The sequence below is a fragment of the Natrix helvetica genome (genome assembly GCF_964273705.1).
Source record: "Natrix helvetica genome assembly, chromosome: 1".
Lineage (NCBI taxonomy): Eukaryota > Metazoa > Chordata > Lepidosauria > Squamata > Natricidae > Natrix > Natrix helvetica.
Window position 1 is genome coordinate 164,377,281 of NC_138548.1, and position 24,325 is coordinate 164,401,605.

The window sequence follows — 24,325 nt, forward strand, 5'->3', positions numbered from 1 at the left end:
ATAAAGAAGACAATATATACCGTAAACTAAAAAGCCCAGTCCTTACACTTTTCTAAATGCTGTTACAGCATCAAGTCTGATTTACTGCAGTTTATAGAATGTATATGTTATATATCATATATTAATAAGATTGGGGACATACATTTCTAGCCTATAAAATGCAAAATATTATCAGCATATAATAACAATAATGAGAGCAATCTTCAAGTTTACTGAACTGTAAATTGAAAAAAAGAGGGGCCCACTGTTCTAGCAAATCATGATTTACAGGTTAAATCAATCTAAAATAAAAAAATATAACAAGAATCTCAAATACAGGTAATTCTCTGCTTACAATGGCAAAGTATAACCTCATAAAGTATGACCTCATCAAGTGACCTCATCATTTAGCAAGAGCAGTTCATGCCACTGTTGTGAAGCAAGATTACACAGGTCATTAAATGAGGACCTCACGTAACTGTGACGTCTGACTTCCTGCTGCCTTCCTCACTGGCTTTGCTTGTGGGATAGTTGCTTCTGGTGAGGAATGGTGGCCTGATGCCCTGTGGGCAGCGGGAGACATTATGGCCAAAAAACAATTAGATGCTATATCCAGGTTGCTGAATTCTCTCTGGAGCAAGGAGAGATCTTCAGATTATACATATGAACTCCAGAAAGTGGAGGGGGGGAGCGGGGAGAAGGTCTGTAGAAGGCAAAATTGCACCTTTTTACAATGTCTTACAAACATCTGAGAATCCTCAGACTGCAATGAGCTCAGAGCCATTAACATAGTCTTTTATGGACTCAAGGTTCAACCAAACCTGAGCTTTTTAATTACTTTGGAGTATATTTTTATTGCTCATTAAAGATTGAAAACCTTGAGGGCTGCAAGTCTAGTTTTATTAGTTTTATCTGTATAATCTTTAATAAAATTATTAGAAAATGACTGCAAGGATGCTGCAATAACTGGGACTTTGAGGATCTGTTGGGCCTAGATCAGCCAAAGTTCAGTCTTTATTTACATACACTGTACACTGTACATACACTGTATAGTTAGAATTTTGCCAGACTAAACCTATACTATCCTAACCTAACAAATATATCCTGTTGAATTCTAGGGAATGACTTTTCTAAATCTCTTCCACTTCCCATGATCCATTTAATGCTTTCTTTTTATTGCACTGTTTTTAGAAAATAAGAGGTAATAAGACTGCTGATCATCACTTGAGAAAGACTACTTGAGAGAAGAAAAACCAATGTGGTGGCAGGGAAGGCCTGTGTGGCAAGAAGAATAATCCCACCAAAATAAGGATGGTTCACACAGTGTCAACACATAATTATCACGAACCTAATATGTACAGGATTGTCTTGGTGAGGAGATATCAACTGATACACATCCATCTATCTATCTATGTTTCCCATCTATCATTTGTATTACATGTAATGTAAATCATTCTATAAAAATATTCTGACAGCAATATACAATAAAGGAAAGGAGGAGAGGGAAATGGAGAATTATCATTGCACGAATGGAAATACGATGTAATATTTGGTAAAGTCCTTCATGTTTTAAAATGATAAAGTAATAATTATTCCACAACGTCTAGGCATTTGTGTAACTGCAATAGAAATTATAATATGAATTATAACAAAATTCAGCCTTGCTAAACTTAGCAAAAATTTGCCGTTACAATCCCATGGTAGCTTATTACTTGAGTTTTGTAAATTGTATTACTTCAGATCGTGGCCAGAGTTCCATCCCTTGCACTTTGGTCTTATAGTTTATGGATAGCTTTAATATATGAGCAGGACTTATATTTTATCTTCACTGAACAGATTCAGCTAATATCAAATGTTTATTATGATTGTCATTCTACTTGTGTCAGAAGCATGGGTACACTTCCAAGTTGAAAGGATTAGCTGGTAACATCATCGTTGTCCGGGGGGGACTTCCAGTTGCAAGCTCCTTTCATGTTTTTCCAGTTATGGATCCTGAAGGAACCCAATAATTGAAATGGCCCCATGCAAACATTACACTGAATAAATATTCTGCCTTTATGTGTTACAAAATTGCTATGGACTCCATTCTCTTTGTGCCTTTTCTGAAGCAGATATCCACATTTCTCCAAGAAAACCTTCAGGTTCTGTGACAGTGCAGACATAAGAAATTCTTTCAACCACAATGATACCCAGTTGGCTGAACATAATACAATCATCTTAATCTTACCTTTGTTCACTTTCCCCTTTCCTTTTGATTCTCTTTGCTTAACATTTCGGCAATATCCAGCAGGAGAATTTGGAGCAGAATCATCATTAGGTACTGACTGAGATATTCCAGCAGTGTCTTCTGTCTGTAGTTTATACACCGGAGAAGAGTGCACAGAAAGTGGTGGACTTGGTTCGAATGAAAGATCACTGTTTTCAGCACACTCCAATTTATCATCTTTATCTGTATCACTTTGCTGTGATGAAATGATCTTTTCTGTCACATCTGGAAACTTACTCAAGGTTTCTTCCGAATCATCATTAATATTCTAAAACATAAGTAAGGAAACAACATTAATATTCTAAGCAACTTTAGGACTATGATTTTTCAACATCTAGGTTTTCCTACATTGCTCATTTGTTAAAGCTGTTATCCATAATTCGCTGTGAATCACCTTGCTGAAATAACTTAAGGTGACATCATGACAATATCCTTTTTGTGATGCCTTCGTTGTGAAAGTTTTTTCTAGAAATATTCCCTTGCTGCATACCACTCTTTCTTCATAACACCAACTTAAATTGCTTAAGTTGTCATAACCAGAACATTACTTAATTTGTTACAACTTCACTTTCATCACATCTTTTCATCTCTGTGTACTAACATATAAAAATAAGCAATGTAATTATATTAATATGAAATAAAATGTTAAAATGTAATTGTAATTACACATTATATTATGCAAACATTATATATTGTTTTTAATAACATGAATAACTATTTATGTTATTATATATTGATATAATTAAACTCTCTCTCTCTCACACACACACACACATGCTGGTCTTGTTGTATTCGGGTCTTTTCCTGTGTAAGATGGAGATTGTCTTGGCAACGTTTCGGCAACACTTGCCATCTACAAAAAACCCAATGACTCCCTAGGACACACCATCCACCGGAAAAAAACAAACCATCAACCGCTACTTAAACACACAATCCCATCACCACCCTGCACAGATCAACTCTGTAGCCAAGACCCTCATCTCCAGAACCAAACACTTAGCCGACAAAGACCACCTGAAAACTGAATCTCACAAACGTATTAATGTCCAACGGATTCCAAAGAAAAACAATTACCAACCTAATCCAAAGGGAGACTCCCCCCGAGACACAGAACAGGACAACGGCATCGCCCTCCTCCCTTGCATCAAAGGCACCACAGATAAAATCAGCACAATTCTCCACAAGCACAATATCAAGACAGCCTTCAGCACTGACCAAAAAATAGCCAGCATCTTAAGAAATCCCAAAGACAAGATGCAGCTAGAAAACCAAGGAGTCTACGAAATACCATGCAAAATCTGCCCTCCCACATACATTGGACAAACTAATAGGAGAATAAATGCACGCATCGCAGAACACAAGAACACAGAAAAAAAGAAAAAACTTTCTCCCTTTTCCAGCACCTTAAAGCAACAGGACATGTAATTGATTTGAAGGAACCAAATTAATCTCCAAAACAGAACACTTCAACAAGACAATAATTATGGAAGCCATCGAAATGGAGAAACACCCCCACAACATGAATAAACGTGACAATACCTCTCGCCTACCAGACATCTGGAAACCAGCCTTAGTCAACAAACGAAGCTCACCCACCACCCAGGTCGTTACAACACAAAAGAACAACGGACACACAGCCAGCACCTCAGCCACACAGGATGATACAAAACAGCTGACCAATCTACAAACATCAACTCCATCTACCAATCAGGATGCAACCACACAACCAATCAACCCACTTACAGCAACAAAGCCAGCACTCCACACATACCCCACCAAGATTTATAGAAAGACGACAGCTCCGACCATGCCTTACTCGCACAAACATGAAGCCGAAAACACCAGCCTGAAGATGGCAAGTGGGACCCCACCGAAATGTTGCCAAGACAATCTCAATCTTACACGGGAAAAGACCCGAATACAACAAGACCAGCATACCTATACACATACACACACACACACAAATGATATTTCTTTTGTATGTATACATACACATAAAAAGGCAGCCAAAATAAATAAAATACCAAGCAGTAGAATATCAGTTAAGAGTTCAGATAAAAAGGCATTCATAATTTAGTATTAATTATGAAACTAATAAATCCTAAGACTGTGATGTCTTAAGTGGCATTTCCAGCTTTAAAAAATCTTATATTGTGCCGTGGTGGCACAGGGGTTAGAATGCAGCATTGCAGACTAATTCTGCCAGTAGTTTGGCAGTTCGATTCTCACCAGGCTCAAGGTTGATTCAGTCTTCCATCCTTCCGAAGTGGGTAAAATGAGGACCCAGATAGTTGGCAATATGCTGATTCTGTAAACCACTTAGAGAGGGTTGTAAAGCACTATGAAGTGGTATATAAGTCTGAGGGCTATTGCTATATAAATAAATGGCAAATTACAGTGCAAGTCAACCTATTTTAATTGTCTGTTTCAACCTCCTAGCAGCCCAGATATAGTACTCAAGAGCATACTAAAGCTTTGTTTTCATGTATCTTAAACATAAGCTATTATAAATCTTTATTTTCTACCATAATCAGCTGTTTCAGTATAGATTATAGGACTAATCACAAGCAGGGCTGAGCTGAATGCTTTAAATTGATTTTTAAAGTCCTTTCTATATTCCACATTAGCAATGATTTTCATAGAGATGAAATAAATGTAAGGGGAAAAAATCAGTTTTATGAGAAATGAGTATTTCCTTAAGCAGTAAAAAAAGGCCTGTGAAATTATATACCTTCTAGCCAAACCCAAATCCCCAAACTAAATGTAACAAATATAATATTACTTTATCCTCTTCTACCCAATTTAAATTAGCTGTTTTCCAAGAAAGAAAGTACTTGCACATCTGGAAAGAAGTGAGACTAAAGAGATAATATAAAACCCCTTGTGTCCCTGTTAACTGAATCCATATTTTAAAGGAACTGTATATGCCTATTAGCCTAATATTCCTCTCAAAGTCTGTCAAATGCACCAGCAGTTGAAATTTGATAATTACTGGAAAGCTGAGAAGAATGAACGGTATCTACATCAATTGCAAGACATCCAGTCACTTAGTTGAATTGGGTGGCTACACAAAATGAATGAAGGAATGAATGAATGTGAAATACGGCTAAAAACACTTGTTTTAGATCATTTGCCAGAAATGCCAAGTAAATTATATATTTTATCTCATGCATACTTTAATTATAGACAAAGTACCATATTATATCTAGAAAAATAAAATGAACACTATACCTGTGAGATTCTATCTTTTTGTTTGGCACCAAGAGATTCCTTTAGCTTTGACCGAGAAGGTGGCTGACGTTTTACTTTCAAGGCAAGCTGGGCCTTAGCTTTATGCGCACTTGTATCTAACCTTGGTATGTCTCCAACAAAGGTATCAAAATCTGCAACAAATGCATAGTCACTTATCCAAAAGTTACTATAGTATTTATTCATCACCTCATTTTATTGTGAAATTATTCAACATTCCCTTTTCTTTGTAACAATTAGATAAATAACAATTTAGATTCTGATATTTTATTTTACAAAAGAAGATAAGTATCACTGTACCAGCTGTAGTAGAAGGACAACTTAATGTCATATTATAAAAATGTATTGCAGGCCATTTAAGTGGTCCTCATTTAATGACTGTTCATTCAGAGTCTGTTCAAATTTACAACGGCAACAAGCAGTGATTACAATGAGACATTGTAGTCCCTGGTGTCCTGATTGTGGGCTTGCAAACTACAACTTCGCAGCTCCCATGATCATGATTTGCAGGCTTCCCTGCCCGCTTCCCACAAGCAAAGTTGATGGGGAAGCCAGCAGAAAGTTGGAAGTCAAGATCAAGTGGGATTCTTACTTGATGGTGGCAAGCAGGACTGGCCATCCCTAAACGGTGCAGTTACATGGTTTTTTGACTTATGACCACGTTGCTTAACAATGGAATTTTTGGTCCCAATTAGTGTAGTATCTACCAATTAGGACTTTGTCATAGGTTTTGATATCATAGTTTGCAGAGCATACCAATAGATATTTTTATTACTCACCAGAAAAATCTAATTTCTCCACCGAAGATTCTATTTCCTGCATATCATCCTTAATTTCAAAATGTTCTGCCAGTTGTTCAGTATTTGGTGTGACAGAGTCTAATAACATACTATTTCCAAACATATAAGGGAGTTTCTCATATATTTTTAATTTGTCTTCAAGCTCTGTGATCTAAAGATGATAAACATCATTTTAAAAACCGAGACATATTTGCAAAGACCTTTAAAATAACATTTAAAATATCATTTTGTCCAGACCTTCTCCTGCAAAAATTTTAATTGATTTGCATGTTCCTGATTGTTCTCTTCAATAATTTTTGTAGTATCTTCTTTTATCGTAAGTTCTTCTCTGGAAGAGGGAACAAACATATAATTAGGCAACATAAAGGAGTAACAAGAAAAAAGTGAAGTTTATTAAATTGAGCTTCTTAGCAACCAATCATTTTTCTTCTTTAAAAAAGAGACAATTTCCTTTTACCTTCAATTTATTGTTTATATTGTATTATTTATTAGGCATATTTGCCTATAAATATATATGAAATAATACACTTTGGACAGATGGTATAAATGTGATATAGAGTTTCAACCTTTTTCCTGTCCCTTTTTTCCCCACCTGACCTTTGCTCTTTCATCTTCACCATGTCTCTCTTTTCCCCCATTCCCCTTTGCAGAATAGATTGCCTCTTTTTACCATCTAATACCAATCTCACGAGCAATGCTGCTGAGCTTAATAACCTAACTAAAACACACAATCATCCCTCAACAACTGAACAACTCAAGAATTAAGTTGCATTTGGTGGCCTGAATACCCATATTTTGAAATTGTTTAATATTTTTTTGAAAACAACCTCTTTAATGACATTACATCAGAGATGAGGAACCTATGACCTCTAGATATTACTGAACTTTAACCCCTGGCACCTTCAACCAGTGCAACCGATGATGAAAGATATAATTGGGCAATAACTGAAGAACACATTATCCATCTATTTTGATAAGACTGCAACGCCATCACTGCCTACAATATATCTTTTCAGTATTTTCTTCTTTTCCTTGAATTATATAATTCATGTTGTCCTACATTTTTTCCTAGGGTCCAAAATAAAGCACTAATACTGTAAGGTAAAGGTAAAGGTTTCCCCGCACATGCATGCTAGTCATTCCGGACTCTAGGGGGCAGTGCTCATTTCCGTTTCTAAGCCGAAGAGTCAGCGCTGTCCGAAGACATTCTCCGTGGTCATGTGGCCGGCATGACTAAACGCCAAAGGTGCACAGAACACTGTTACCTTCCCACCAAAGTGGTTCCTATTTTTCTACTTGCATTTTTACATGTTTTCAAACTGCTAGGTTGGGAGAAGCTGGGACAAGTAAAATGAGCTCACTCCGTTACGCAGTGCTAGGGATTTGAACCGCTGAACTGCCAACCTTCTGATCGACAAGCTCAGCATCTTAAGCCACTATGCCACTGTGTCCCTATGTACTAGAACATAGGGATTTTAACCTAATTCAAGACCCTGATGCGAATTACCTACAAACATACAGAAACAAACATATAGCAATAGCACACAACATTTTTACATGTAAGAAATTACACACATAGATATCTATGAGCTTAACTGACAGAGCATAACAACGCACTCACTTCTGCTGATATTCTTTGAGTAACTTCTTCGCTTTGCTATACTTTTTTTCCAGCACATCATACTGTTCTTGAGTTTCTTTAAGATGCTCATTTACAGTTTTGCATAAACTCTGGGCTTCTAACCAGTAGGTCTCTAGCTTTTTTATTTTTTCTTTGTTATCATCTATAGTTTCCTGGAGCTGCGATTTCTTTAACTCCCATTCAATCTTTTCAGCTTCTGTTGCTTTTAGCTTAAAAAAAAGTTCAGATTATTAGTCTTTAGTAATTACTCATTCATGTATATAGATTAATTGATTATATTTTAAGCCAAACAAATTAAGTTTATCTCCAAAATGTAACAAGGAACAATTATTAATTTTGCCTTAGTTTTAGGTATCAGCAGCTGTCCATTTGCATAAAATCCACACAGATTAATTCATTTTATAGTAATTCATGCTTTTTTTAAATCTCTGGTCATCTAAAAATATTGCCCTTAATTTCTAATATTCAAACTGTTCTAACCGATATAAAAGATCTACAACTCCGAAAGCAAAATAAACATTTACCTTATTTCCCAAAATTTCACTTGTAAGCTAAACTTTATGGACATGTTTTATATTTTTGCTGATATTAATATGCTACCTTTGAAACAAATGTTTCCCTCTTACACAATTGCCTAGTTTCTTGATGGCAATTTCTCATAGGTTACACTATGTGAAGAATGTATACTAAATATACTAAATGAAGAATGCATACAAATAAGGAAAATATTCTTACTTAAATTGTCAAACTCAAAACTTCAAGGAACATAGTCAGCAAATTTTTAGCTTCATTGCTAGAAAAAACCCCACTGGATTACCTGATACTTTTCTATCACTGCAGAACTTTTAGAAACTGTTTTCAGTTCATACGGCAAAGGTTTTAAAGTTTTAGGAGTGCATCTGTGATTTAGTTTCAGTAATCCAAGTCATACATTATGTTTTAATTACATGAAAGCAAATGGCCTAGAACTTATAGAAGATCCATACACTATAAAACATGCTGTTTGCCTTTTCTGCTATCAAAAATGCATTACAAGCAGTGGAACAGCTATTTAATTGATTAGGGAAGGGAGACAGGGCTTCTGTAAAAAGATATTCTATAGCAGAATATTAAAAAATCTCAAAGTATCAAACAATTCTAACCCATGTACCCTGGATGAGAATAAGGCACTGCCCTTACTTACAAATGACATGTTGTTATCCTCACAAAACAAATTATTCCTCCTATTTATTTGTGATTTTAATTTGCATGTATCCAGCAATGCTTATTTATTTTTATTTCAACAAGTGTGACATGTGTAATAAAATTCCACAGAAAATATTCCTCACAGGTTCGCACAAATTACATCAATAATATTTTCTGTTTTTAGTTGAAATTAAGAATTCGGTTTTATCTTGTTTGTCCTTAATATATTCAATTTGAATTTACAAATAACTGAATTTAAATATTTTTTAAAAAGTATATATTGAAGATTTACCTTTTCCTTAAGTTGATTAACTTCAGCCACTGTAACTGCATGCTTTAATTGTAACTAGAAAAAAAGTGCATGGAAAGTTTTAGTGAAGAAAAAAAAGGTGCAACGGATATTTGAAAATTCATTTTATATATCTATTACTGTTCACATTTTTTCCATCACATTGGAAGCAATAAGGTTTCATAATCTCAAAGTGCCCACTTGCTCTTCTCCTCAAGCAGAATAAAACCACTCGTTTATTGTATACTTTCACTAGACCAATTGGTTCCAAGATACTGCTAAACTACGGTTCATGAATACCTCACTATTAGCCATGCTGGCTAAATCTGCTAAGTGATAAAATTCAGCAATATCTGCATGGACTGCAGATTCCCATTCTGTGGCTTAGAGACAATAGTTTATCTAAACCTAAAAAGCTAGAACTAGTCAGAGGAAGTAGTTATAACTTGTTTTTCCCACCAATTTTGCTGACATCCAAATTTCAGGCAGCTCTTCCTCTCTTTGAATTATTTCATGATATATTGCTAGATAAAAATGGTTCCAACTGATATATTAATATACTTTCTGATATAAACTGCCTGAAAATATTTCTTTGCATGATCAGCATTATTACTGATGGCAAGAAGTATTCATTAGGAGGCTTAAAAGATAAAAATTAATTCTCTCAAGCCTACTATACAGCTAAATTAAAAAAAAGATATAAAATATATGCTTTATACAAAAAGGATGTGCTTTTCTCTTCTCTCAAAAGAGAAGAGCCTTCAAAGTGTTATTAGCTAAAAGTACAATGGAAGGAAGTAACAGAATCTGAAAAGGCAACTCCTTTGGGAACAGTGGCTTGGGATGTGAGGGGGGACAGTGTCATATCAACAGCATGATGTCACAACTGTTCTGCTGAGGCAGCCAAAAGGAATAGACTGGAGAAAGCTGAGATTTGAGCACCGCAGCTGAATCAGCTATCTGGATTTTGCCCCAGAAAGGACTGAAGAATGGAATGAAAGAGATGGAGTGAGGATTGGGAAGAGGTAGAAGAAGAACATAGTGTAATCCCATAGGTGACATTACGTGGAAAATGTTGCATGTGCTGAACAGTAACTTATGCCCTTATTGTGCTTATATGCTTGGATTATTGCAATACGGGTACTCCCTAACGACCACAATTGAGCCCAAAATTTCTGTTGCTAAGCAAGACATTTGTTAAGTGAACTTTGCCCCAGAAGTAGAATTCCTACATACACATCTAGAAAATATTTTACAGATACAATATATTCCATAAATTTTTATTGGGTTCTTCAGTTGAAAAAGGTATCATTAAATTGTAACATCAGATTTTCTAACATACAATAGTTAATTCACAGTAAACACCCTATCATCCATTTTAAGAGATAACAAAATTACACTCTACCTCTTTAAACTTCAGCATGAACTGTGCTGAATCCATGTCTAATGGGAAAGTAATATCTTCATTTTCAGGAAGATAAAATACTTCTACTGATTTTTCTTGTAAATGTGATTCAAAAGAAACGTCATCTTCATCATAATCTTCATCCTGAAACAATATTAAATTCAATATTTTATTAAAACAATATCAAATTTTCTTAAAATGATGTTAATACAACAATAAATATATAATGCTATTATATTCAGCATTTTTTACATTTTTATCAACATGCAAAGCTTAAAATAGGACATTTAAAAAAGTAAACGCTTAATAGTTTATATTTATACATTTAGTTGTTGCTTCATATGACATTGTAAACCATCAAATTTGGTTACATTAATCTCTGACCAAAATAAACATTGAATCTGAACATCAAATTTGTCTGAAAGTATATTTTGAGCAAGAAATCTGCTAGTCCATGTTGCCCGACTGTTCTCGCTTTGTTCCTCTTTTTGAGCAAAGGGACTTTTCAAATCAGGAAAACACAAACGGGTGCAAAGTGTAGCAGAAAAAAAACAAAGAAAATGAAGAAAATGTACACTTGCCTTGCTTTTAATTTTTTGATGCAATGCTTAAATAATTATTTAATTTATAGTCCAGTGTGATCTTTATAAGGGCACTACATATGTCAAAGCAAACATAACCAACCAGACTTCCATGTATTAGAATAGAATAGAATAACACAGTTGGAAGGGACCTTGGAGGTCTTCTAATCCAATCCCCTACACCACTTCAGACAAATATATCCAAAATCTTCTTTAAAACTTCCAGTGTTGGAGCATTCACAACTTCTGGAGGCAAGTTGTTCCATTGATTAATTGTTGTAACTGTCAGGAAATTTCTCCTTAGTTCTAAGTTGCTTCTCTTCTAGATTAGTTTCCACCCATTGCTTCTTGTCCTACCCTCAGGTGCTTTGACTCCTTCTTCTTTGTGCCAACCCTGGAAATATTGGACCACTGCTATCATGTCTCCCCTAGTCCTTCTTTTCATTAAACTAAACATACCCAGTTCCTGCAACCGTTCTTCATATGTTTTAGCCTCCAGCCCCCCCCCCCCCCCAAATAATCTTTGTTGCTCTTTTTCTAGAATCTCAACATCTTTTTTACATCATGGCGACCAAAACTGAAAGCAGTATTCCAAGTATGGCCTTACCATTCTTATATTTATGTTCTTATAAATGACAGCATTTATAAGAATAATATTAAATGATAGATAAATTGTATTATGTCCAGTGCTTATTAAACCAAGATGTATGGCTTATTGTTTCAATCAAATGCAGACATTAACAATTTGTATTTTATCAGCGGAATAAACATAGCTGAACGTGGGAAGTGCTCTTGATTTGTGTGGCTACAGGTTCCTCACCCCTTACAGCATGAATATTTACTGGAAATAACCCCTTTCAAAAGGATTTTATAGATCTATAAAGTGATCTTATAAAAGAAACAATCTTCTACGATTAAACCACAAAACTGCATGGGGAAGAAGAAATGGGAGAAGGAGCAAATTACTCATTGGATGAACTACATTTAATTACTGAAACTGAACGACTACATTGTTATATACCGTGTTTCCCCGAAAATATGACAGGGGTTTATTTTCTTTTGCCCCACGAAACATGGCCTTGGGCTTATTATCAGGGAGGGCTTATTGTTTTGGGGCTGCCGGGCGGCTGCTCTCTTGTGAACTGGCTCCCGAAGAGCCGGGCACAGCCTCAGGGGCGAAGCAGCCATGAGATAACCATGCTCACGAGCAGCCGCCCAGCAAATCCCCTCTCCAGCTGGACAGAGCGCCATTCACTGACCTAGGGGGTATCCCTAAGGTGCCAAGCCATGTGGTGCTCTGCCCGCCCCCAGCTCCCGTGGCTTGGCACATTCGGGATATCCCCTAGGTCAGTGCATGGAGCTCTGCCCAGCTGGAGAAGGGGGTTGCGTGAGCACCTGTTCCGCCCGCTGGCTGCCAGACAGAGAGTCTTCTGAACAGAGAGTCTTCCGCACAGAGTGTCTTCCAGCAGCCTGGCCACCATAGAGAGCACTCCTAGAGCGGCTGATGCTGGAAGACTCGGCCCCAAGTTTTGGAGTTTGGAAGTTATGCTCGGAGCGGGGCGGCGGCGGCCGGCAGCGGTGGCCTGGGAGAGCTGCGCAAGGGCTTGGTGAGGCTGTTGGCGGAACAGGCACTTATGCAACCCCTTTCTCCAGCCGGGCAGAGCTCCATGCACTGACCTAGGGGGTATCCTGAATGTGCCAAGCCGCAGGAGCTGGGGGGGCGTGCACAGCACCACATGGCTTGGTACCTTAGGGATACCTCCTAGGTCAGTGGATGGCGCTCTGCCCGGCTGGAGAGGGGATTTGCCAGGCGGCTGCTCGTGAGCATGGTAACCCTGAGGCTGTGCCCGGCTCTTCGGGAGGCAGTTCACAAGGGAGCAGCCGCCCGGCAACTCTCCCCTCTGGCCAGGCAGAACACCACTCCCCAACCTAGTGGCATCCCGAAGGCGGCAAGCAACGTGAGCGCTCCCCCCCGCTCCTGCGACTTGGCGCTTTCGGGATAACGCTAGGTCAGTGAGCGGTGCTCTGCCTGGCCGGAGGGGGGTGTTGTCCAGGGGGTTTATTTTCGGGGGTGGGCTTATATTTTTGCCCACGTGAAAAATGTGGCAAGGCTTTAGTTTCGGGACAGGTTGTATTTTCAGGGAAACATGGTATGTAGATAGGAGACACATGTCAAGGACAATTTTACGTAGACAGATTGCAACATGTGGACAAAGGTGTAAGAGGAAAAAGAATATAGCATTTATTTGTATGATTTAAAACTCTGCCCAACTCAACCAATATGATCATGCGAGGCATACAACATAAAAATGAATAAATAACAAGGAGGGTAACAATAAATAATACATAAATATCAACTATAAATGGCAACCAAGGACATAACACAGCAGTTACAGGGGACTCCCACTCAACTGGCCCCTAACACCTGAGGGAAGAGACAGCTACATAGCTTTCCTAAACACAAAAAAACTTGTGAAATATCTTGGGGTGGGTGTCATTCCAGAGAATGGGGCAACCACAGAAAAAACAACTTTCCTAGATCCCATTTAAAATAAGATATAAAAGAAGGAATCTGAAGCTTGTCCATGGTTGAAAGAAAAATGGAGACAGGGAGAAAAAAATGCAGCTTAATAAGAAAAAGAAAAAGAAAAAGAAAAAAGGAGAACAAAATGTAATAATTCACAGGAAGAACTGGGAATGACTTTGTTAAGTCTATGAATGAGACAGAAGGAACAAATAATGTGGGATGCAATGAGGACACAACTCTCCACCCATGTGCCAGGTTTTTCTTGAAGGGCTTTTTTCAATTTTAAAAAAATGTTTGACTTGCCTGCCATGTAATCTCTTTATCAAATTTATGCAATTCATAAATTGCTGTTGAAAATTTTCTTCTTCTTCTCCCCATCCCACTTATTTCTTCCTCAACTGATGATCACCTTAGATAAGAATTCATGAATGATTTCTAACTGTCAGATAACAACTTAGATAACTTTTTCTATCTGTTGCTCCAAGGTTTCTGGTAAACTCATTATTCTTTCTCATACATACAGGAAAAAGCTAATGTAGAAATACTGTTTTGAAAAACAACAATTTACTCCAAACCCAACATGAATAGGTATGCATATATTTGTGTGTGTGCATGTATATGTACACATACACATACACAGACACACATCCATCTTGTTACCTGTTCTGTTTCATGGGCATATTGCTGTTCATATAAGTATCTCTCTTGTTCTAATGTCTCGCTGATAAGGCGAGCTACTTCACTCTGAGTTCCTGGTTTTTCTCTTCCAATCAGAAATCTAAGGTGAAAAATTAACCAATATTAATACATCAACGACCAAAAAATTACAATGGTGCTTTTAATATTTTCTTATACCTTCGCAACAGTTAACTATGCTTTGTTTTCTTACATGACATTTTGAACAATCTTTGAAATATGGTCAGAAATTGCAATGGAGGCAAAGTGTAGTATAATACCGAGATAGCAATAACACTTAGACTTATATACTGCTTTGTATCACATAATGCTACTGTAGTATTAATATATCTGCATTAATGGGCACAATATAAACTTTTGACAGTCAACTTAAATATTCCTAAAACGTTTGGACCAGATTATCTGAAGGACTGCCTCATGTCCCATTAAAACTTGTCTGCATTTAAGGTCTTGTTTGAATTTAAGGACAGTACATTTGGAAGATTTCCCTGCTGTCAGAAGTTTCCTCATCTGGCACAAAACACACAAACTTTTTTTTTTTTTTTGCATTCCACCCAAACTATGAATAGCATTCTCTCAAGAGCTGTGTTTGCCTTTCATTATCTCTAAATTTAGAAAATTGATGAAAATGTACTTTTAGCATTAACTTAATGTTAACTATTTGGACTATCATTTTGTTAGGTGCTTTGCATACACATTCAAATATACTGTAAATAAGGGAATAAATCAATGATTGCTTAATTATATGTAATTATTCATACCTGACTGTGCCTTTTGTGTTTTTTAATACAGTTGCTGCAAAAAACTGGGTTACCCCCACCAGGCTTATCCCATCAACTTCAACAATCTGATCATTTACTTGGATTCTGCAAGGCAAGAAACAAACATTAGATTTTGCATATTGCATTATATTTGATGCAAAAAACCTAGGAATAAATATATAAATCATATTTATCACTTTCAATCAAAAAATCTACATCATTTCCCACAAAGTAATGAACAAACATCCTGTGACATAGTTTTTTTTAACACTTAGCTCATCATAAATAGAATATGCAGGTCAACTTGATTTGTGTGAAGCGTTTTCAATATAAATTACATAAAATAATACATGCCTTTTTATTCACTATTTATTTGGCTAGTATTGGAGTATCCACTCTCAAGATTACACATGAGTTATATCTATAAGATCTGAATCAGTAAGTGACAGATGTATACATCCCTATGAGTAGACTGGGTCATTAATCTTTCCATTTACAGATAGTCCTCGAATTACGACCACAACTGATCCCAGCATTTATTGCTAAACAAGGCAGTTGTTAAGTGAATTTTGCCCCATTTTACGACTCTTCATTATTGAATTAATTAACCATATTAATTCAAATGGCTGAAGTGGATTTAAGGAGTAAAAGAGGAACCTCAAATTCCAAATAGACATGACAAAAAGACAGTTTAGATGTGTTATTTGTTCAGTTTAGACACCGTTCACAAGTTAAATCAAATTTTTGGTATTTAATTGGTATATACATAAAACACATTGGAGTACATTTGTAATTTCAGTTTCCTATACCATTTTAAGTTTGGCATATAAAACCATGCCTTTATTCTAGTTACAAGAATCTTAAAAATCCCCATAAAGAACGCAGATTGTCTAAAGCTTGTCTCTCATACAGAAGTAGAAGATAAAGGAACGGGAAATTCCAGTCCTCCTTATACCTCATTTATTATACTGTGCAAAAAGCAGTCTTAATTGAAACTTACCGGCCATCTTCCTGAGCAGCGCCACCGTCAGTTATTGTTTTTACAAAGATACCCAATTTTTCCAGTCCCTGATCTGCACCAACACCCATTCCTATTATACTGATACCCAAGCCATTGTCACCTGTAAGAAAAACACAAGCAAAATGACCCTGTTTTTATAACTTGTGAACATGCTGTTATCATAGCCAATGGCTGAGACTAATGAAGTGGCTGGGGCAGCTGGAACATAAATGAAGGGATTTTACAGTGGGGCACAATGATTTGAGGCCCATCTGAAGCAATAAAAGCAGGGAACACAGCTTACTTCTTGGCTTCCACTGCAAACAGATCAAAAAAGTGTTTGCTTCATACAGTGAAGCTTCTTCTTCTTTGGGTGGGAGAAGGATGTGGGAGAGTTGGAGAATCTTTCTGGCAATTTTCCTCCTTTTTTTTTTTGCAAATGATGTCAATGAAATCTGTTTTAAATGGGATTCCAAGTGTTCGGGCAAATCCTATGGAGGAAACCTCAGCAACCACATGTCCCCTTATTTTGCATTCTTTGGGGCTTGCAGAAGAGTTTCAATACAATGGATTCCATAGGAATTTATAATCAATTAGAGACTCCTGACAGTTCACAATTATAAAAACACTGCACAGAAGGGGGAGAGTGCCCCCTGGAAAACTAATCTTTTAACATTCTCTAGTATTTTCTGGAAGGAGCAAGTCTAATTTTTGAGAGGAAATCATTTCATGAGGCCAGAACTGGATGGGAAAAAAATAGCACTTCCTGGCTTAATATGCCAAAACTAGCACTGTACATTTTACAAGGAAACTTCTAGGCAAACAATAAAGGGCAAAGATGTTGTGTATTTCTGTTGGTTAGTATTTGCCATTATGTGAGCTGCCACATTCTGCATTAATTGCTGTTGTGGCGTTTTCCAAGCCATCACAACAGCAATGTAGAGCACATTGCAGCAATCTAGATAGGCAACGATCAAGACATGAGTTAATACACAAAGACAATATTGTAGAGAAGTAAGGTTGCAACTGGGGAACCAGCTAGCACTAGATGAATGCCCTCCCAGCCACAATCTTTTTCTGCCTTTCAAGCATCAAGTGTGAATCGAGGAAGCCCACCTCCAAGCCCACCCCAAATTGCAGCCATGCTTCATCAGGGTTTTTTCCCCCTGATGAAAGATTGCAGCAGCCTCGTCTAGGCAATGAGACAAGAGTTTCACAGAATTGCATTCTCTCTTGACAAGCACGTCAACAGCCTGGAAGTAGTCCTTGATTTTCATCTACCACCAGCACAGGTGGTAAATATGCCAGAATATGTTTGCTAAATCTTATTTGACAACAATTATCTATATCATCATTATATCTCTTCTTGACTACTGCAACTGATTGAGCAATGCCCTAAGTCACAAATGGTATGTAATGTGGCAGCTAAGTGTAACTTATGTAAGTTACAAGGGTCACAAAATGCCTGTTGAACTTGCTAATTGCTCACTGGCAAAAGTTAATGTGTTACTATGGCCTTTAAATCCTAAACAATTTAGGGACTATTTGCAGTCATATGAATAGCAATAGAAGGCCTTTTTGAAGATGTCCATGTTTTCAGAAACCTATCTATATAGCACCTATTGATCCAAGGCTATGGAATACAGTCCCTTGGGAGCTGGGTTCAGTTCCCACTGTCCAGTGAAAAAAAGAATAAAGATAGACCTTCTTCACCAGGTCTTTCATTTTTAATGAATCAATTTTGGCATTATTTTTATGCTTTAAATGTAATAACTTCTTTGGTTATTTCCCTAAAGCTAAGATAGATATTAAAAGACAAATCAACCTATGCTTATAATAAAAACTGAAATATTGATGTATTTAAAGAATCCAAAGGATAAACTATAATGCCAAGCTAGGTAATTTTTGTACAGACTTAAGAACTGGAATTTGCCTAAACTAACCCAAACTAACAGATTTAAGCTTTAAACTTGGTGATACTTAACATTACTATTTAAATATTGGCTAACATCAACCCCAATACTACTTAGCACAACCACGTTTCTCTAATTCTCACCCTATTTTTCTTGATGCATTCAGAAAACATAAATGAGATGAAGTCTGAAAGTTCACACATTGCCTTAAGGTTTGCTAATGACATTGCCTCAATATGGGTTTTGACTTTTTCTCTCAGGACTAATATATTAAAAATGTTTGCTTTTTATAGCGCTTTCAACGTTTCTAAAATATTTTCCAGCCCTTATACATCCAAATTTTTAAGAAGACGATCTTAAGCTTAAAAGCAATTTATATTCTTGACTTTGTAATGCTATACCTAATTAGAGGTTTTGCAATATCAATGATGCAAAATTAAGGCATAAACATTAAAAAGGCCTTGCTGTTTTTCTAGGACAGACATTCGAGATTTGTACCTTTTTCAATTTCCACAGGAAAAACCTCCATTTTTTCCACCCTTTTCTCAAGTTCATATTCTGCTGATGCGGCCACAGGATCCACCTCCTCATTGCGTCTATCATAGTCTTCATTTGAGTAAGTACTAAATACCTAAAAAAAATACAGTATTTTTAAAAACGTTTTTTATCCATGCAAGTTGAATAGTTTTAAATGTCAATTAAATACCAATTTAGAACATGCCTATGTTATACCCATTTGCAAATCAATGTTTGAGGGTATGTGGACCACACAGCAAATTACCTCCTGGTAATTTCTAAAAGCCCATAAAATCTTTAATCTTGTCATTTGAAAAATGATATTTTTCAATAATAGGACTATCACATATTGATAGTGCAGCTTTTAAATTTAAAAAATATTAGAGGATTTATGTTATGTTATTCTATATTATACCTGAAGCACTTGATCTTAGCCAAAAGGCTGAGAAGCAAAATGTACTGAATGATATGCTTAACAAAACTAGGAACCGATTTCAGAAAACGATAATTACATTTACACAAAGAGATAATATTGCTGAATTTAAAATTTAATACCCCACCAATGGAAAAATAGACAGGAAAAAAAGGTGATAAACACAGAAAAATCCATGCTTTCTGACGTCTTTCTTTGTTAACAGTATTTGCTAACTCCCACTGAAACTAATCCCCTGCAACAAATGTGGACCTATGAGCAAACATACTGGTCACTATCTACATCCCCCCAAAAGACAAAAATTTAAATTAGTATTAACTGAATTGCCAAGTGATTAAACTGTAAAATAAGGTATCTGTTAGTAAAATTGATCTTCCATATGCTTCTACAATCTACAAAGTAGTCTACAAACTACTTTCTCTCACACACTAACTACTCTCTCAAATATAAATATGCAGAAGTCCACATATGAACATTCACACGAGGAAAAATGCAACACCACATAAACCAGGGGGATAAAGCTATAGATATTTCCTCTGTATTAAATCCTTAAGACTCTTCTGGGTAAATAAGCATAGGCTGTTACTATGCAGGACATGGAACCATTTAGTCAGCTTATTTATGTAAGTTGGAGTAGAAACTGAAGGAGCATGGATGTATATTGTCTTTTTCTTTGCAAAAAACCATGAGTTGTCACATACTTTTTAGCTGAGCTACAAAAAAACCTGTTTTTGTATGTCTTCAATCTTGAGGCAATAATAGACTTAATTTTTGGACTGAGAAGTATTTATGTATTCTCAGTTATGCTGTATCTAACATCTGCAATCCTCTTGAGAACTTAGGCTAGAAGTACACGACAGGGCTTTCATAGAAACAAAGAACAAAAAAATTGACTAGTTTGAATTGTGTCTCACAAGATGATTGGCCACATAATTTTTAAAACAAATAAAATGAAATACGCTTTCAGAAATGTTTCAAAGAATAGAGTCTAGCACCGAATGAAGTTCAAAATTAGCAACTGAATCTGGAGTCAATGTGCTGTTTGCTTGTTGGAGGGCAGCATCCTCCAACAGTGTTTAATGAAGACACTGTTCAACAAACCATACGTAGGATATCTTCACTGGAGAAGCTAGGTCCAAAAAGAAGACAACAAAGTGCCTCTATTTCAGCCCGTGGCAGCTGGGCTCAAAAAGAGAAAAGTCAGTGCAGGGAAATGGAAAAGAAGGCAGCTGGGTAAATGAATGCTTGCTGATGCTTACTAGGGCTTCATGGATAGTGCAATGCCGGGGAGCCATGTATAGGAAGCTGGAAAAGTTGGAGTGCCCAGGGTAACATAGTGGACAAGGGTCCAAAAAGGAGACAGCAAACACAGCAAGGCAGCAAATACTGCTTCAGTGGCTGGGCGCAAAAGATCAGTGTAGGAAACTGAGAGAAGGCAGCTGGGTGAACAAATGCTTGTCGGTGCAGGCTGGGGCAGCTGAGGCTCCCCAGAGCATGGGGAAGCAGTCCCAGAGGTACATAGTTTTGGGACTGCTTGCTGCCATACAAGGCAGCGTACACAGCATCCAAAAGGGAGTAAATGAGATAGGTGAGCTGAAGTGCCCCTATAGTTGTAAATGTGGGCAAGGTGCCAAGCTCCTGAATTTTGATATGTGACATCTAAAGTACTGCACTGCCATAACTTTAAACACAGGCTGTAAGTCCATTTTTCAGGACTGTCTTAACTTGGAATAGACACTGAATGAATGGTCCTTCGTCAAGGACTAGCTGTAGGTTTTCATCAAAAGAAAATCCTAACCATGGGCTGGATTGATAACATTGTTTCTGAGGAGAACCATGGTTATAAAAGAAAGCAGGAGAATTATAGAAAGCAAAAGCAGCAATGAATAGGACATATTCCTAAATCCCTGATGATTTGAGGAATGTGTTTCTGTTCCTGATCTGTGCCTTCATTTTCAGTGCCGCAAACTATATAAGACATCTTATTTGGGAATATTTTAATGAAAGCTCTTATATGTCTGAGTAAGTCAGCCAAATGCAAACAAGCCTGACTGATTGAAACATCAATATAAAAACTGTGCCTGCTTTGCAGATGCTAACAGAAGCATGTCTGAACATGTACCATCCATACATTAGTAAATATTTTTATGCCACCACATCCTTTTTTTCTTTTGTAAGGACTGTCTGAACTCCATAGTTTTTTTGTCCTTTTGAATTTTGATATATGAATAGCACCAGTAGTTATTATGGATTATGCTAATTTACTGCATTTAACCAAACAGGTGCTTCTTCTAATTGTCCATTTGCATCAGCGCAAGCACTTTGTAACACAGAAAAAACAGTAGGTATATTAACTTCTTTGATTTTTGTTCATAAGAATCAATTTGAACCAGTTGAAGGCTGAATTCTAATCATGCCTTAGGCATGAAAGCTGGCTGGGTGACTTTGAGCCAGTCATTCTCTCTCAACCAACTTACCTCTTATAGTTGTAGGGAAAACAGGAGAACAAAGGAGTATTAGATAAATTCATCGCCTTGAGTTATTTATAAAAATAATCTAAAAAATATACACAATATTCTGGGTACCTATGTTATATTTAATATTAATTTTTACTTTCTATTAATTTAGAGAGTTTAACAGGCCTAATATACCACCATCGCACAACAACAAAATACACCCTGTAGAAATTAGTACAGATAAGTTTGTAATTAAAAAACATAAATTACAGCAATAAGTAGTTTATTTTTTAAAAAACCCACTTGATCTGTGTTTATGCAACAACTTCATCTCCATATATACCAATATGGCTGATTAAACAGATTAAAAGGATAGATATTGCAAGAGGTTTTTTTTGTTAAATTATATATGGTGTCAGGCCTGGAAGACATCGTTTATATTGGGCCTTTAGGCCTGCCACATTTTCTACTGTGGGAAAATGGGAGGGGGGAATTATATGGAGTATGGGAGATATATAATCTAAATAAAATTCCTTTCTCAGAAAAGATCATCTTGCCCTACACCTTGAGTGGTGTGACTGGGAGGCATCTCTAGTTGGGATGGTGCCTGATTGGACAATGGGTTGGACATGTGTGTGCTGGGCAGAAACTTAAACTTTCACTAGAGTGGGGAAAACCTGGAAACTTTCAGATTTGGGGTTTCCCAGATGTGCCAATATGACCTCTCTAATAAAAATGGAACTTTGAGGAAACTCAAGCCTCGGAGTCTTCTTTCATTGAAGGTGTTACTTGAAATCCTGAAATATACAAATATGATGTAGTATAGTATTGTCTTTATTGTCATTGTACAAAATAAATACAAGATTGGTTATGGTAGTCTAGATGAGAAATTGTTACTATAAATCTTAATGTGAGGTGCAAAAAAACAGAATAATTCCATGTGTTTTATGTATTGAGAAAAGAAGCATCTTTCTTACTAAAGAAAGAAAAAACGACACTGCTAAATATTTACAAATAGACGCTATGAATGTGATAATTTTTTTAAAAAAATGTAAAGAGCACAGAGGTGGATAATACTGCAATGTATTATCAGAAGAAACCTAGAACAAATGGAAAAGTCCCCAAATAGTATAGAGATAAAATGTTCATTTAATGCATTTCCTAGCTATAAATTTCAATGTTTAAGAAATAAAATCTACTTTGTTAAAAAATAAACAAACAGATATTAACAGATCTTAACATGGGGCCAAAGAGAAACATAGAGCATTTTGATAACCATCTTAAAATCTTTTGGGGGATGGGGGGGAGCTAGGGTAACCTTGGAAAAAAAAACAATAGATAATAGTAAGACTGAAACACAAACATAAAACAAAGGAAAAAGTCCTGCTCCAATTGATTTTCTTGCCAACAACAGAGTCAATTTTTAACTGCTAAAGAGGAACTGACCGGGATATAGGCATCCAATCAATCTTCCACAACTTCAACTATAAACTTTAGGAGAAAGCATCAGCCATTCAAGAAATACACTTAAGATTTCTGACCACAATTGAGCCCAGATTTTCTACTGCTAAGCAAGACAGTTATTAAGTGAGTTTTGCCCCATTTTAGGACTTTTCTTGCCATAACTATTAAATGAATTAACCCAATTAAGTGAATCTGGCTTCCCCGTTGACTTTGCTTGTCAGAAAGTTGCAAAAGGGGATCACATGACCCCAGGACACCGCAACCATCATAAATACATGCCAGATGCCAAGGGTCCAAATTTTGATAACATGACCATGGAAATGCTACAATGGTTGAAGAGTGAAAAACAGCCATACGTCACTTTTTTCAGCAACATTCTAACTTTGAATGGTCACTAAACGAATGGTTGTAAAGTCAAGAAGTACCTGTACTTCATTTTTATTTTTAAAAGTGATATATTACATACGGCAATCAGCTATTTTTTTCCTATTACTTTTTATCAAATGTGGAATGATAACCTGAACCAGGCCAGCCTCAAATATTGATTGATTTATAGAATTTATTTATTACATTTCAGCACCACCCATCTCACCCAAGTGAATTTGGGATATTTACAACCATCATGCATAGTAATTTCATTCTTTATCTCTGTTTGGAAATGAAAAACAAGCAATCCTACTTTTATAGTTTGCAAATTACACTCAATTTTGAACTATTTCCAAATTTTAAAAAAATCACAATCAGGAAAACTTTAATGTTTCCAACGTAATGATCTAACTAATATGCACAAGTTATTTTTCCACTTTTAAATATGCAAGTCTTGCTCACTTGGAACCTACAGCCAAAGACATTTTATCACTCTTGGCAGAAATATTAAAGGGAATCTTAATTAATATTATATTTATTACAACATTAACGATAATATTACTGTGCTAAAAAATACTGATTCATTTCTTCTTTTAACATACTAGTAATGTTTGTACATTTCACTGTATCTGGCTTCCATATGATGTTCTCTGGATAAGCTGGAATTCAGCTTGCATAATTGCTAGCCAACCTGCGCTTTGCCCACAGTAGTTGAAAATGAAAGGAATGTGCAATGTTATCTGTGGGTGAAGCAATGAAAAAGATGTACTAAACCATAACTTAGTACAGCTCAAAGA

The 24,325-nt window shown here is 36.4% G+C and overlaps 1 protein-coding gene across 3 annotated transcripts in view; it reads right to left on the minus strand.

The window, feature by feature from the left end:
• LOC309382770 (neurabin-1-like) overlaps positions 1-24,325 on the minus strand; it is a 53,523-nt gene that overhangs the window by 21,959 nt on the left and 7,239 nt on the right. For all 3 annotated transcript variants that reach the window (XM_081934616.1, XM_081934618.1, XM_081934617.1), the window contains exons 3-13: positions 18,792-18,924; positions 16,381-16,501; positions 15,381-15,485; positions 14,584-14,701; positions 10,816-10,959; positions 9,414-9,467; positions 7,916-8,145; positions 6,532-6,622; positions 6,274-6,445; positions 5,477-5,628; positions 2,207-2,513 (exon numbers count right to left, since the gene is read on the minus strand). In XM_081934616.1, the coding sequence (XP_081790742.1) occupies positions 2,207-2,513; positions 5,477-5,628; positions 6,274-6,445; positions 6,532-6,622; positions 7,916-8,145; positions 9,414-9,467; positions 10,816-10,959; positions 14,584-14,701; positions 15,381-15,485; positions 16,381-16,501; positions 18,792-18,924 (1,627 nt within the window). The remainder of the gene's footprint in view (positions 1-2,206; positions 2,514-5,476; positions 5,629-6,273; positions 6,446-6,531; positions 6,623-7,915; positions 8,146-9,413; positions 9,468-10,815; positions 10,960-14,583; positions 14,702-15,380; positions 15,486-16,380; positions 16,502-18,791; positions 18,925-24,325) is intronic.